Source organism: Lontra canadensis, unplaced genomic scaffold, assembly GCF_010015895.1.
Source record: "Lontra canadensis isolate GAN:19392208 unplaced genomic scaffold, GSC_riverotter_1.0 scaffold12, whole genome shotgun sequence".
Lineage (NCBI taxonomy): Eukaryota > Metazoa > Chordata > Mammalia > Carnivora > Mustelidae > Lontra > Lontra canadensis.
Window position 1 is genome coordinate 15,660,501 of NW_022631006.1, and position 16,288 is coordinate 15,676,788.

The 16,288-nt window shown below is 44.8% G+C and overlaps 1 protein-coding gene across 2 annotated transcripts in view; it reads right to left on the minus strand.

The window, feature by feature from the left end:
* The window catches only part of SQOR (sulfide quinone oxidoreductase), a 50,314-nt gene that overhangs the window by 12,684 nt on the left and 21,342 nt on the right, over positions 1–16,288 (minus strand). For both annotated transcript variants that reach the window (XM_032856588.1, XM_032856589.1), the window contains exons 3-6: positions 12,917–13,087; positions 6,291–6,344; positions 4,019–4,213; positions 1,117–1,326 (exon numbers count right to left, since the gene is read on the minus strand). In XM_032856588.1, the coding sequence (XP_032712479.1) occupies positions 1,117–1,326; positions 4,019–4,213; positions 6,291–6,344; positions 12,917–13,087 (630 nt within the window). The remainder of the gene's footprint in view (positions 1–1,116; positions 1,327–4,018; positions 4,214–6,290; positions 6,345–12,916; positions 13,088–16,288) is intronic.

Consider the following 16,288-nt stretch of genomic DNA (forward strand, 5'->3'; position numbering starts at 1 on the left):
TATATTATATTATATTATATTATATTATATTATATTATATTATATTATTGTATTATAGTATATTAGGAGAGAGAGAGGTCAAATGATAAAGCCAATAGGGCAAAATCCAATAATAAACGAATCTAGGTAAAGGCTACGCAGCACACAGTTTTCTTTGTCCTGGTTTTATGTTTGCAGCTTCTCTAAGTTTAAGATTATTTGCAAATAAAAGTTTAAAATTATGACCTTGAGTCATCAGTAACATCTTAAATGAGAGTCAATACACACCACTTAAGAAAGATGTGTGCAACATATTTTAGAACAAGCCTGCACTAAAAAGCTTAAAATGTGAAGTTTTGATGTTTAGAAGATTCATCGTTGGCTCACTTCAAAATTCCTTTTTTTAATGGAACCCTTCATTCCTCTAAAACTGCGGAATGAATAAAATGTCACTGTGAGCCGTTTTCTCATTGCTAATGGCTCTTGCCAGCGTGCTGTAACAAGTGATTCTCCCACGCATGCTTCTCCAGATGCCTTTACATCTTGCTCTTCAGCCTCATACGCCTCTGCAGAAGGACTATTTCCACGACATGGAAGAAGGAACACGCACACGGAATCCAAGCCCATACACAGAGGCTCCATCTTTCCACATCAGCGCATGGCTCCGCAAGATCCTGCAAGGATTCTGAAGTGCCTCCTCTTGTGCACAGGTGAAAGATGTTTAAAGACACCCCCATCCGTTGTGAACAACCCACAGGCAGGGCTGTTTCTCCGTAAAACAAGACAATCACCAAATCCTCCATTGAAGGAAGCCCTTCCTGAACTCTAGGCAAGACCTGAAGTCATCAAATATTTTTGGCTACTTCAAGTGACTCAGGGGAAGAAGAATGGAGATACAAAACAGGATCAAAAGGCACCTGATACCAGTAGGTAAACGCTCCTCAGCTCCCAGGGACACCGCCTCTTACTTTCTCCTTCCCATCCATTCTGATCCACCTTCTCTCCTCCCGCTGCACTGGTGCGCTCATTATAACCAGCCTCCCCCCCGGCACAAGGATGGCAACTGGGAGGTGGGAGGCACAGTGTCGCCAGCATCCAGAGGTATGTGGAGCTGACAAGTTTCACTCCCCCACTCACTGAGATCACTTGGGTCTCTCCAGGTTTGTCCAGATTCTCAAAAACAGCCTCCTGTCTATCAGCTCGGACTTCGATGAGGTTTTGCTTGTAGTTAACGGTGAGGTTCCTCTCCTGGATGATCTCCTGCAGGGCAGCTGCGTACTTCTTAACCCCAAAAATGGTTCCAAGAGAAGTGTTGAAAATGATATTGGCCTTGGATCGCTTCCCTGTCTGGAAAAAATGAAAAGAATAGAAACAACCAACATCAAAGCATTACTCCGGCCACTTTTTTTTTTTTCTTTTTTTAAGCCTAGACAAGAGGGGCGCCTGGGTGGCTCAGTTGGTTAAAGCCTCTGCCTTTAGCTCAGGTCATGATCCCAGGGTCCTGGAATCGAGCCCCACAATGGGTTCTCTGCTCAGCGGGGAGCCTGCTTCCCCTTCCCTCTCTGCCTATCTCTGCCTCCCTCTCTGCCTACCTGTGATCTCTGTCTGTCAAATAAATAAGTAAAAAATCTTAAAAACAAAACAAAACAAACAAACAAAAAAAACACCTAGACAAGAATTAAAAGAATTAAAACCCTCAGAAGAGAGCTCACCAGCTTTCTCCATCACTATACACTGGTGGGGCAAGGTGTGAACCAATTCACTATCTCCTTATTTTCTGTCAGTGACACAGGAACTAAGTGCATATTTGAGTCAAGGGTGCCGTCCATGTGAAGGCCAGAGATGAAGTCAAGTCCAGGGAAAGATAAGCTGAGTTGTTTATTGATATACTCATTTGTTCATCCACTCAGTCAGTATTTAATGAGGTCCTAGAGGTGGCTGGTATTGTTCTAGGTGCTGCGGGAACAGCAGTGACCAAAGTTCCCATCCCATTGGCTCATACATGCTTGTATTGTTCATATGTTTCAGAGGCTGGTATTTTCCCAAATACCTAAGATCTCACAGGGCCTGAAAGAGAAACTTCCTCTTGGCCATCTAAGACTTGATAGAAAAGAGTTTGCAAAGAGAAGTCCAGGTGGGAAGAAGCAGCTAGTCTCTCTTTTTCTTTGTTCAGTTCCTTTTGGGATTTGTTCATCTGGAGCACACTATTTGTCTGTCTATTCATCTTGAGAGAAAGAAAGAGGTTGGGGAGGCGCAGGGGAAGAGGGAGAGAGAGAGAATCTCAACCAGACTCCACGCCAAACACGGAGTCTGATGTGAAGCTCAGCACTGGGCTTGATCTCATGACCCTAAGATCATGACCCCGCAATCATGACCTGAGCCAAAATCAAGAGTCAGATGCCTAATGGACTAAGCCACCCGGGCACCCCTGGTTCACACTACTGGAAAGAAGTTAGGTGGGTAGAAAACTCAAAAGCCTGTGCCATCCGGTAATTCTCATGACCCAGAATGACATTTCTTAGAAACAGAAACAATGACTCGAACTCTTCTTTAATTCCCTGGGGTGGTTGGCACAGGTTTGCATAACTCAGGTGAAGGCTTCCCAGGGTAGGTTCCAAGCACTGCATTCAGGCGGCTCTTCTGTCCCAGATACCTCTCCCCTTCTCTCACCTGCCCCTTTACAGAACCACAGGCTGCTCTGAATCCTGCCATTGCCTCAGGTCAAACCACACTGCAATAAACCAAATGTGACAACCCACACCTCTGTAGGAGGCCAAGAGCAGCTTCCCGCTGCTTTGGGCCAGATGGACTCAAGCTGCCAACACAGGCTCGGACATGCTGGAGGCATGTGGAGTGTCCCCACCCAAAGAACTCTTTCCACCAAAGTCTGAAGTTCTAGGTCAACATTTTTTTTTTTTTTTTTGCCTTTAGAATTGGCATTTTGCCTACTGTGTTTTCTAAGATGTTTATCAAGAGCCAAAAAATATTCATAACCTTGAACCTGAGTGGGAGCAATGGAGGATACTCTTTCTTTCTTTCTTTTTTTAAGATTTATTTATTTATTTATTTGAAAGAGAGACAGAGAGAGAGCACAAGTAGGCAGAGCAGCAGGCAGAGGGAGAGGGAGAAGCAGGCTCTCCACTAAGCAGGGAGCCAGATGCAGGGCTCGATCCCAGGGTCCTGGGATCATGACCTGAGCCGAAAGGCAGCCACTTAACCGACTGAGCCACCCAGGCGCCCCGAGGATATTGTTATGTGAACAACCAATTGTTCAGCTACACAGAAAAATTTAAACAATCTCTAATGTATCTCCCCAGTAGATGTCTATATACACATTAAAATTATGTTACAAAGATTATTTAATAACAAGTAGCACATCAAAATTTATATGGCATGATTAAAAGCATGTTAAAAAGGGGCGCCTGGGTGGCTCAGTGGGTTAAGGCCTCTGCCTTCGGCTCAGGTCATGATCCCAGGGTCCTGGGATCGAGCCCCGCATCGGGCTCTCTGCTCAGCAGGGAGCCTGCTTCCCTTCCTCTCTCTCTGCCTGCCTCTCTGCCTACTTGCGGTCTCTCTCTCTGTCAAGTAAATAAAATCTTAAAAAAAAAAAAAAAAAAAAGCATGTTAAAAAAAAATTGGGGCACCTGGGTAGCTCAGTCACTTAAGGCTCCAACTCTTGCAGGGTCCTGAGATCAAGCCCTTCATTGGGCTCAACTCTGGGCATGTAAGATTCTCTCTCTCTCCCTCTCCATCTGCCCCTCCCCCCTCCATGCTTGTGTGTGCTCTCTCTTAAAAAAAGAATGTATAGGGAAAAAATAGAAGGACTTGTCAAATTGATAACAGCAGCTATATTAAAGTAATTGGATTATAGTGACTCCCTTTTTTCTATTTTATAAACTCCCAATTATATAATTTGGTGGATACATAATAAAAATTTATAAACAAAAAAGATATTTTGACATGGATAAAATGGAATTCTGGCATTACTGGATCAGCACCGTCTGCCCTCCCTGTCTCTATCCCTGGGGAGGAAGCGTACCTTCCGGAAATAGGCTTCTGACAAATACATGATCTTCTGAGGTGCTCCAGCACATTTTACAGGGGTATTTGGGAAGGTAAAGATGGCATTGCCCTCCTTGAAGTCCTGCAGAGCTTTCCACGTCTTCTCCACCGTCTTCACTGAATAATTGGACCCTATTTTGGGATGGTCAAAACCTTCAGGTAAGCCTTTGATCTGCAAGAAAGCACACAAAACAAGTATTTCTTAACAAAACTGCAAATTCACAGGTATAAATTTTCTAAGTGCAAAACTCTTTTTTAGCGCCTTCGTTCTCTGCCATTTCAATAACCAATATTTCAGTGCAATCATGAGCTCCCAGGATTCACACACTGAAGTAGGCAGGAGGGCGAGGGACCTGCTAAGATCAGGACTGTGGTGCCTGGAGTCAGGAGCCGTACCTCAGAATGGACTCAGCCCACAGGAAGGCCTTTGCCTCGCTGGCCTTGGGAGTGTGGTTTGAACGTATCTCTTCCCACCATCAAGGTGAGGACAAGAAGTCAGCCACGCTTCCTTTTTGGAGAAATCAGTTGCCTTACTGGGAAGAACGACAGGCAGAACCAAGGGCCATATTGTCAATAATCATAAACTTAAACTACCCTTTATCAGGTTGTACCAAATCAAACTCTTGGTAAAGGCAGTAAAGGCTGGCCATTAAAAACATGGACTTGGGAACCACACCCATCTGGCTTGAGTCCCAGCCTTTCCACTTACAAGTGTTATGACCCTGGGTAAATACCAATTATCCCTAAGCCAGTGGATCTCAAGGGCAGTTCCTGGGAACTTGCTAGAAATGCTAATGATCAGTCCCCACCCAGACCTAGTAATTCAGAAACTCAGGGGCAAGCCCAGAATTCTGTCTGGCTCTCTGGTTGGTTCTAATGTACACAGAGTTTATGTTCATCATCTGTAAAATGGGTGTAAAAGTAACTGCTCCAGAGGGCTGTTGGCAGAAGGATAGGAGACCACACACAGAAAGTGCTTAGAAAAAATAGCACCTACGCGGTAAGTGCCCCACAAAGTGTCTGTGTTCCTGCCAGTGAGATTAACTGGACACTTGACTTGGCTGTTAGAAGGTTCATAGAGTGCTGTGAAGATGGCTGAGTATCGAGCACCAGTACTTCCAGCAAGAGCACAGAGAACCATCAAAAACCAGTGATGAGGATGGGCTGGTCCTTCAGGACCTCCCAGGCTGTTCTCCAGACTGTAGGGCAACCATGCAACCATGCAACATGCACCCCTCAGCTGTCAAGGAAACAGTGCTAGGATCTCCTCCACGAGGCTCAGTGTGAAAAGCGGCTATTCCTCCGATTATTGACCATTATCTCCTGCTACAGTTTAAGTAGTAGTAATAGCAGCAGTTTCAATAGCAATAATTCTCACTATTATTTTTATAGAATCTCCTCATATTTTAATGTTTCTGAAGTCTTAGCCCATGCTAACAGTGGATAATTGTTTGCTGCAGGCCTCTGAGGCAGATGGGGAAATCATCCTGGATCCTAGACACAGATGAGGGAACTGAAGAAGAGCGAGGTTGAGAGACCCACACAGAACCAGATGCTGAGACTCTGGACCACTGCCTCAGGGTCCCCTCTTGTGTCCTCCATACCTCCTGGTTCCTAAAGCAAAATGCACTATCCAAGGGATAAACAAACAGCTGATCTCTTTTCTCCTTCATTACTTGTCTCTAGTTTGAAGAGGTTGTTGTTAAGGAAAAAGGTGCCATAAAGTGGTAACCAAGTTCGTTTTAGAAGACTGGTCACAAAGGGCACTTTATGACCACTCATTCAAGTCAAGTTGCTTCCCCAGGAACTCTGGAGCAGAGGAGACAGGGACAGTCAGAGAAAGAGAGGCGATCTGACTGCCCCTTTGGCTGACCAAGCCAGGGAGCAGGACATCATGGTGCAGACACCCCGTGGAACTGAAGGGAGAAAGAGGCAACTCAGTTCTACACAGCAAGGTGGTTTTCTTGTGAGTCTGGAAGAGCCTGCTGTTTTACAAGAATTGCCATTAGGGTATGGACATGCTAAACTTGGATTAAAGCTTAAAGCTAAAGCATATCATCATCATTGACACTGTTGACAAAATCTTAAAGATTTTTTAAAAAACCATAAAAAGACCGCTGTGAAAAGAAAAGCTAAAAGAGGATCCCTTAGCACCCTTTCCTGGCAAAATGAATACAAAGCAACTAAATGCAGCATTTGAACTTGGCATAAGGAGGCCAGTGCTACACAGAAGTAGTTTAAAATCGTACCTTCTCATAGTCCAGCTGAATCCCGAGAGCAATAATAAGGTATTTGTAGGAAATCTGCAACACAAAACAATAGTATTTTAGACCAGGATCCCAGAAGTGGCAGCCCAAGGGGTAACTTAGCCCCAGCCCCATGCCTCCATTTTCTACTGTGGATGCCTTGAGGCTGTGGGTGATGGGCAGGGCACAGGGAGGGAGTCATGCTCCTATCTGCCATCATGTCTGCCAGTCTGTTTCTCACACCTCAGTGCTTCTTTCTCACACCTCAGTGCTTCACAAGCATTGAATAGCCTGCCTGGCCCCCAGAGGGCTTGAGACTCCTGTGTTTTTACACAGTGAAGAGGGATACAAAGAAGCAGACTGTTTGTGTGGTGCTTCTGTTAACACCTCCTCACGCTGACGGGTGAGAGAAGCACTTCCTAATCTTAAAAGACAATCAGTTTTAAAATGTGTGGAGTCAACTGTGAATCCCCAGCAAATCTGACCTGCCATATGGATCGAATCGATATTGTACGTGAGAAACTGCTATTTTGAGGGTCATGGAAAAGGATGTAATTTAAAATCCCCTCTTTAAATATGGGTATTGCGAGGCATCTGGGTGGCTCAGTCGGTTAAGTGCCTGCCTTCAGCTCAGGTCATGATCCTGGGGTCCTGGGATCGAGTCCCACGTTGAGCTCCCCGCTCAGCGGAGAGTCTGCTTCTCCCTCTCCCACTTCCTGCCACCCCCACCATGCTTGTGCACGTGCGCTCTCTCTCTCTCTGTCAAATAAATAAATAAAATCTTTTAAATAAATAAATAAAACCTTTTAATTAATTAATTAATATATTGTGATCACCCATGCCAAAGGCAAAAGTATCCATAAGTATCATGATGGGAGATGTGAGTTTAAGATCAAGAGGAAGAAAGCTGAGGCCAGAAAGTGTAAGCAAGAGGGATATAAAAAAACAGGACTTGCCTAGAAAACTGGAGGTGGAGAAGGATCGTGATGCAAGTCAGGAGCCCAGCAAAGGCGAAATGGGTTGTAATGAATTCTTATACTCAAAGGAGAAGCAGAGCAGCAAGACGGGTAGGTCACAGTTGAAGAGAGAGGACTCTAAGACCTGAGAGTGCTCAGCTCAGGCTGAGGAGCCAAGGGCAGCAAGTTTCTGCAGAGGTCCTGCCCTGGGATCCAGGAGACTCAGCTCCAAGGTCATCTCCACAGTGAGGCCTCCCAACAATTCAATTCCCCTCCCCGCTGGCCCCTTCTGGGAGCTTCCTTAGTGTATATGATGCTTTATAGAACTGGCTGCATTATACAGGAATAATATCTTCCCTCACTACACTGAATACCCCAGATGATAAAGGTTATGTCTTATTCAATATTCCTGAAATTAAAGTGAGGAACTCAGTCACTTTGGATGGACAGATGATTTCAGTTGTTTGTGAAATATGTAATTTATCAAAGCACACAAAAACATACACATCTTCCTCTGTATGATGTGCCTATCCATAGAGCGCTGTACCCTGAAAATTCCTTGTTCCTTAGCAGTGTACCAGGTACCAGGCCCATTAACTACCTGACTGAGCTATGCTGAATCTTCAAGGTCAGTGAGGTCAGATGGGACATGGGATCTAGGGGTGATGTTCTACAGGCAAAACATGAACACGGTCAACAAGAAAAACCTTTGGTTTGTATGCGCCCTGATTGTTTAATTACAGTATAATATTGATTATTTTTAAGGACTGGTAATAGACAAGCTTAATATTATGGAAAAAAAATCATTAAGGGAGAATAAACCCTAAGAGAACAAAGAACAAAAAGAAAGCCTTAAGCCTTCTGAGCAAATTCAAGTTTCCAGGCCAGATGATTTAAATTCTAAAGAACTACAAAAACTTGTAGACAAGACTTTTGAGCAATTATAGGCAACAGTGCAGACATTGCCAGCAGGCTCAATACGGGCACCTATTCTCATCTTCTACAGGAAGTGGGGGCGGTAAACTCTGATACTAACAATCTCATAAACAGGATTTTCTCCATGGTGAAATTCCAGACTCATCTACCAAATAAATGTCTCCTGGTGATTTGGAAAAAGAGCACCAAATAGGTTCACAGGCTGCAAACTGCTTTCAGTCAGTCAGGGGTCAAGAACTAGGCCAGCACACAGCGGATACCTAGTAAGTATTTCCTTTTTCTTTTTTTTCTCCTGTGTTCTTTAAAAAATAATAAGAGTAACATCTCTTGAGCATTCACTCTGCAGGAGACTGTTCTGAGTCTTTCGCATGTTTTAATTCGTTTAGTCTTCAAAACAACTCAATGAAGTAGGTGGTATTATAACCTTTTTTTTTTTTTTAGATTTTATTTATTTATTTTAGAGAGAGAAAGAGAGGAGAGAGAGAGGGAGGGAGGAGGAGCAGAGGGAGAGGGACAAGTAGGCTCTGCCCTCAGTGCAGAGCCCAGTGCAGGGCTCAATCTCACGACCCTGAGATCATGATCTGAGCCAAAATCAAGAGTCAGATGCTTAAGCAACTGAGCCACCCAGGCACTCCTTATTAGTCCCATTTTATACAGGTAAAGAAACTGAGACACAATTTGCTCACAAATATTTACTGAGCATCTCCTATGTGACATACTGTGCTAGGTCCTGGACATACAACATTGAACCAGAAAGATACTGTTCCCACCCCTCCAAGAACACAGTCTAGTGGGTGAGATAGGGATTATCAGATAATCATAGAAATAACTACTACATCACAGAATGCTGTGATAGCAGGTCAAGGGGGAATCTGACCTAATCAAGTAGGTCAGGAAAAGCTCTCCTAAAGGGGTATATCTAAGGTAGAGATGAGTAGGAGTTAGTTAGGAAAAGAGATTAAACTCAGCATGTGCAAATGGCCTGGGGAAGAAGGAACCCGAGGCTTTTGAGAAAATGAGAGAGAAATGTGCTGGAGCAGAAACTAAGAGAGAGAGAAGGAACCAGAACCAGGTTAGGTCTGGAGAAGGACAAGGGCCAGTCCACACAGCCTACAGGACACATTCCAGACAAACAGACCCCTGCATCAGGGAAGAGTCAGAGACATACTGCGTCTGAATTTCAGCAAAGACTTCAACTCAATCTTGAAGAAATACTAATGTATAAACTAATAATGGAATAATTTTGGTAAAATGTTAGCAAAACATATTTACTAAACAATGTTGATTAATTTTTGCAAGCTAGAAAAAGCTCTCTAGGGACATGTTATCAAATTAAAACCTTGAACTTAAATGAAGCCATCATGGATAATGGCTAGGAAAAAGAAAAATACTAACTGGATGACAGAATTGTAAATCCACAAGATCCAGGCAAGTTGGGAAGATCAATAAAACCAACAGGATGACATCCCCCATGAGTTGTTATATGCAGATTTCTGAGATCTGGCTATAGGAGACTTTTGCTTAATAAAACCTTGGAAGAAAGTACTGCCAGTTTATACCAACTTCTTCTCTAGCCCTAAAACAAGACATTGCAACTTTCCTAACAGTCTGAGCCCTAGATGTCTAAGCAAGTTCAGAAGTGAGAACACCTACCAGTGCCTCTCTTTCTCAAGAGATGATACAAGTTTATGATTCTTGAGATGCGCATGAACCCAACCACAGAGGGCTCTAAGCTCTATGTGGAATGTGAAGGGGTCTAATCAAGGAGGCAAGCACTGCTATACCAAAGAGGTGATATACGTGGTCAGAGACAGGTATCCTGGACCCAGGACCAGTGGACTGACAAAGGAAATGAGCCCCGAACCTCAGCCTTCTGTTTAATACTGTCTGATCTCCTGGAGATTCTGGAGAAAATAAGTCCATCAACAGGGAGACATCATTTGTAAGTTTTACATATATATATAAATTTTATATATATATATCTCAATCTATTATATATATCCTTATCTATTATATATATTCTAATCCATTACATATATCCATACATTAGATATTGATAGAGAAAGTGTGACCTGACACTGGGTCATGTGAAGAAAAAAACAGAAGTCTGAAGAGACCTCAAGCCCAGCATGAATCAGCACTGTGCTAATGGTTGGTAAAAAGGCAAATGCTAATTTAGGCTATATCCAGTTGTGGGAGAGAATAGTGTCACTCTGTTCTGGGTTGCTCTGTAAACCTGCCTCCTCTTCTGGGCAACCTCTTTCATGGGGCACTGATGTCCACAGATGATGTCCACAGCAGGACAGAGAGAATGGCGAGGGCCGCGGAGACGCTGCTGGAGGACAGGAGAAAGTGCTGAGCAAAGTGGGGTCAGGGCACAAACCTACCTGAAGACTAGAGTTACCCAGACAAGAAGAGCCACCTTCAAACAGTTGAAGGATTCCTCCACAGAAACTGAATGATACTCTTGGCTACATTACATACAGGACAAAGCAAAGAACAAGAAAGGCATTAAGCCCCAAAACGCCCTGGGGGCCCAAGAGAATATGAAAGAGGCTACAGAAAGGGTGGGTTCTGGCTCTGCTGAGGCAGAACTTTCATGTGACCCCTCTGTTAAAAAATGGAGACTGACACGTCCTGGACGTGTCAATACCAACCCATTTTAAATCCATTCCCTCCCCACAAATGGCCCACTTCCAATTACTGTGCTCTACTTCTTTTCATTAATACTCATTACCTTCTAACACACTATATCATTTACTTATTATGTCTACTGGTTATTGTATGCCCTCCCCTGCTTAAAATTAAAACCAGGAAAGTAGGGATGTTTGTTCTTGTTCACTCATGTATGTCCAAAACTGCATTGTTTATAGAAGACACTTAATAGGGGCACTGGGCTGGCTCTATCAGAGCCAGAGCATGCAACTCTTAATCTCTAAGTCATGAGTTTGACCCACACTGGGCATAGAGCTTACTTAAAAAAATTTTTTTTTTCTTTTTGAGAGAGAGGGAGCATGCATTGTGGGGGGGCCAGCAGAGGGAGAGAGAATCTCAAGCAGGCTCCACATTCAGCTCAGAGTCCAACCTGGGGCCTGATCTCACAACCCTAAGATCATGACCTGAGCGGAGATCAAGACTAGGAAGCATCCAGGCACCCCTAGAGCTTACTTTAGAAAAGAAAGAAGGAGGGACGCCAGGGTGGCTCAACTGGTTAAGCCTCTGCCTTTGGCTCAGGTCATGAACTCAGGGTCCTGGGACAGAGCCCTGCATCAGGTTCCCTACTCAGCTGGGAGCTTCTTTCTCTCTCTGATGTTCCCCCTGTTTGTTGTGTGCTCTCCCTTTCTGTTTCAAATAAATAAATAAATAAATAAATAACATCTTTAAGATTTTATTTAAGAGAGATACAGTGAGAAGAGAGCACAAGCAGGGAGATGAAGGAGAGGTAGGTTCCAGCTGAGCAGGGAGCCTGATGCGGGGCTCAATCCCAGGACCCTGGGATCATGACCTGAGCCAAAGGCAGATGCTTAACTGACTGAGCCACCCAGGTGTCCCAATACATAAAATCTAGAAAAAGACAGAGAGAGAGAGAGAAAGACAGACAGACAGATGGGCTGGAGGGAATAAGGAAACCCCCTGACTGTGCGCTCGCGCTCTCTTTCTCTCTCAAATAAATAAAATATTAAAAAAAAAAAAAAGACTCTCTAAACTCAATGAAATTTAATGCAAAATTTAATCGTCTCAGGATCCTGAGATGGAGCCCCAAGTAGACTCCACACTCAGTAGGGATTCTGCTCAGGACTCTGTCCCTCTTCCTCCGCTGCTCTCCCAGTGTGTGTACGCATATGCGTGCATGCTCTCTCTCTCTTTCTCTCTCTAAATCTTTTTTTTTTTAAACTGGTATGTATATGCATTTTCTAGATAAGGCTTTTTATCAGGTGCTCCGAAAGATTCATGACCCCAGAAACAGTTATAACTCCCTGCAGCCAATGAGTCCCCGTTTAGAGGCAATGAGTCCCCGTTTAGAGGAAGGGATTGGACTTGGAAACCTTTCAGATCTCCAACAACTCTCAGATTCTACAGTTCTGTGACAATGCCTACCAGGGTGCTTGGCTCAGGGGCAGACCAGAGGACAGAACCCTGCAGAGGACTTCCGAGTCTGTCACCTCACCATCCTGCTCTCGTCCCTACAGCGGCTTTGATCTCTGTGTTTTAGGAGCAGACTTCTAAGTGGTACTGACACTTCCGAGTCTCAAACTCCAGGAGCAGAAATCTTCCTTAGCCCTCACACCATGGGGACTGCCATGGTCCCTTACGACTCCGGCATAGCACCCCTAGCATAAGAGGAAAGGATATTTTCCAAATGTCTTCCTCCTGAGGTCAACTGACAGCGAGAAGCAGCTGTTTCAAAGGTAAAAGGAGGGTGGTGCTGCTATTTGAACATATGGTGATAGTATCTGTTGAATAAACACTCAGATGCAAGATACTGTACCAAGCAACTGAGCAACAGTTCCACAAATCCATGTCTTAGTTGTTCATTTATTTGTCACTCGCTCCTTCCATCTAGCCCACTCTTCACCCACCACATCCCTTCCCACCTCGTGTACTATCAACACACACACACACACCCATGCACACACATGCATATGTATGTTGCTCTCCATGTGGCAGTCTCGTTTGCTATGGCTATCCATGAACACGAGCCCTGACTAACAAAAGCCAAAAGACCCCGATGCTTACCTCCTTGCCACTGTCTGTGTGGACACAGTTCTTGTCTGGGTTCAGCTCAACCACTCGAGCTTTGATCCATTCTACGCCAGAGGGTATCACACTTGCGGTGGGACGGCCCGATGCGGATAGCTGCTTGGCTCCAGCGCCCACCAGTGTCCAGATTGGCTGGTAGAAATGCCTCTGAGAAAGTATTTGGAGATCAGTTTCGATTTGAGACGAAAAGGGTCAGAGTGAAAAGTACATGAGCTAGACTCTCAGTTATCCTTCCTACCCCTTGAAGCATCCCATAGAAAAGCCTTAGAAGGTTAGTCTCCCCCGAGCCACCTACTGGCATCTCCCATTATGTTAAACTCTAAAGGGAGTTTAACCTAACACAAGAATTCTGCCAAGATCATCCCAAAAAAGCCATCAACTATCTTTTGTGACCATTTTATTATTTGTCGCTCAAAGTTGATTTGATGCTTAACATATACATGTTATACTATACGCACACACATACACACACATGCACAATTATGGATACACTTATGTGCACAGACATAAAGAAAAATTAAGCCTGGCAGCCTAAATGTGGTTCCTTAGAACCATCTGGAGACTCTGGTAAGTCTGGGAAGTTTACAACCACTTTTGAAGAGTCTCAAAACTTCTTTAACTTCCAGTGGTGCTTCCCAAGCCCATGGAGGACTGTAGACACTCCCTATTGGCCCTAGTATCTCCTCTCCTTTCTCAGGGGTTTTATTTTTTTTTTAAGATTTTATTTATTTATTTGACAGAGAAAGAGAGAGAGATCACAAGTAGGCAGAGCAGCAGGCAGAGCAGGGGGCGGGGAAGCAGGCTCCCTGCTGAGCAGAGAGCCCGATGCGGGGCTCAATCCCAGGACCCTGAGATCATGACCTGAGCTGAAGGAAGATGTTTAACCCCCTGAGCCACCTAGGGTGCCCATCTCAGGGGTTTTATACCCAAAGATAGTAGGCACCAGATCCTACCCCCAATGACAAATTTCCACTATTTTTCTAGAGTTAGTTGTTTCAGATGGTCCTCACTTGAACTAAGCTAGTTTTGACAGTTCTAGGCTCATGGGCCAAGGGCAGATTGATCTAACTGTGTCTGAGAATCTCGGTGCACGCAGTGGCCTGGGGGATCAGGAACTCTCAACACGGCAAAATGCCTCAAACTGGCTGGACAGAATTGCCAGCCACAGAGATGCTAAAGAGGATACGAAAAATGCCTTTGCAATCTCCATACAGTCAGTAATGGAGGTGCTCAAAGAGAAGGAAGGCAGAGGTCTCCAGTGGTGAGAACTCACTGATTTCGAATCCATCTTGAACAGAAAAAGGAATAAAAACACAACCTCAGATTCTTTTTTAGACTACAAACAAGCACTGGCTCTACCAATCGCTAAACCAGACACAGGAGAGAAAGTATCAAAGACCCGAGCCCCTCATAGCACCCCTGAAAAACTTCCATCCTGCACCTCCTCACGGGGGAGGACAGCCATGACTCCGGCCTCCTGAATTGTGTCCAGTGCCTCAGAGAGCTGTCGTTACCAAGACTAGACCCAGTGGGACATGTGCCCATGGGTGAGCTACAACACACCACAGGCCCCTGATGGAGCTCTCAGTCCAGTGTAATTTAAAACACTGGGGCGCGGGGCGCCTGGGTGGCTCAGTGGATTAAAGCCTCTGCCTTCGGCTCAGGTCATGATCCCCGGGTCCTGGGATCCAGCCCCGCTTCATGCTCTCTGCTCAGCGGGGAGCCTGCTTCCTCCTTTCTCTCTGCCTACTTGTGATTTCTGTCTGTCAAATAAAAAATCTTAAAACAAAAACAAAAACAAAAACAAACAAAAAAAAACCACTGGGGCGCCTGGGTGGCTCAGTGGGTTAAGCAGCTGCCTTTCGCTCAGGTCATGATCCCAGGGTCCTGGGATCAAGCCCCACGTCTGGCTCCTTGCTCAGAGGGGAGCCTGCTTCTCCCTCTCCCTCTATCCTTCCCTGCTGCTCATGCTATTTCCCTCTCTCTGACAAATAAATAAAATCTTTTTAAAAATTTAATTTTAAAAAATTAAAAATTAAAAAAATAGGCGTGCCTGGGTGGATCAGTGGGTTAAGCCTCTGCTTTCTGCTCAGGTCATGATCCCAGGGTCCTGGGATTGGCCCGCATCGGGCTCTCTACTCAGCGAGGAGCCTGCTTCCTCCTCTCTCTCTGCCTGCCTCTCAGCCTACTTGTGATCTCTGTCAAATTAAAAAAAAAAAAAAAAAGTTTTTTTTTAAATAAAATAAAATTAAAATTAAAAAATAAAATGCTGATCCTGAATTAGTCACTTTAAATAGGAAATGGTTGAAAACACACCCTCTCAGATCGCAGCATACCCATCTGAGACTACAGGCACGCCCTGGCACACCTCACGGAGGCTCGGCAGACTTCTTGAAAAGGAATAAGCTTTTCTTGACCCACCCTCCCCATCAAACAGGCACTGGATGCATTTTGCTTCCCTCCCAAGGACACTGCTGCCAACTCGTGTACACCCAGCTCCTCATGAAACATTAGTCAAACCACAAAAAAATCTAGAATATTTATTATGAAGCTACTGGATCATCTTAAAATGTTTTGCATGAAATAGAGCCTTACACACACTTCCCAGCTTCCTCCCTGGCACCTCTACCTTTTTCTGCTTTATAATCTGTTTATAATCCCTGGTTCTTCAATTTCTCAATCCCACTAACATCTTTCCCAGAGGCCTCCCTGACACTCAACTCATCACCTGTTCTCCATACTAGAACAGAGAAAGGAAAGTGTGATGGCCACTGATCTCCCTCTGGATACTAGCTTGGAACTGGGAGACCTTTTTGGGTTGAACTGTCTCTCCCCAAAAGTTATGCTAAAGTCCTCACACCAGTACCTGTGAATATGATCTTATTTGGAAATAGGGTTTTCACCGATGCAATCAAGTTAAGATGAGGTCATGCTGCATTAGAGTTGGCCCTAAATCCAAGGACTGGTGTCCTTATAAGAAGGTCACTGAAGACACTAGAGACACACAGAAAGAAGGCCATGTGAAGAGAGAGGCAGAGATTGGAGTGATGCCAGCTATAAGCCAAGGAACACCAAAGACTGTCCACAACCACCAAAGCTAGGAGAAAAGTATGGGACAGATTCCCTCTCCTCTTCACAGACTTCAGAGGGAGCATGACCTTGCTAATACCTTCGCACTGGACTTCTAGCCTCCAGAACTGAAAGAAAGAATAACTACTGAGACACCTAGGTGGTTCAGTTGTTAGGCATCTGCCTTTGGCTCAGGCCATGATCCCAGGGTCCTGGGAGCGAGTCCCACATCGGGCTCCCTGCTTGGCGGGATGCCTGCTTCTCCCTCTCCCACTTCCC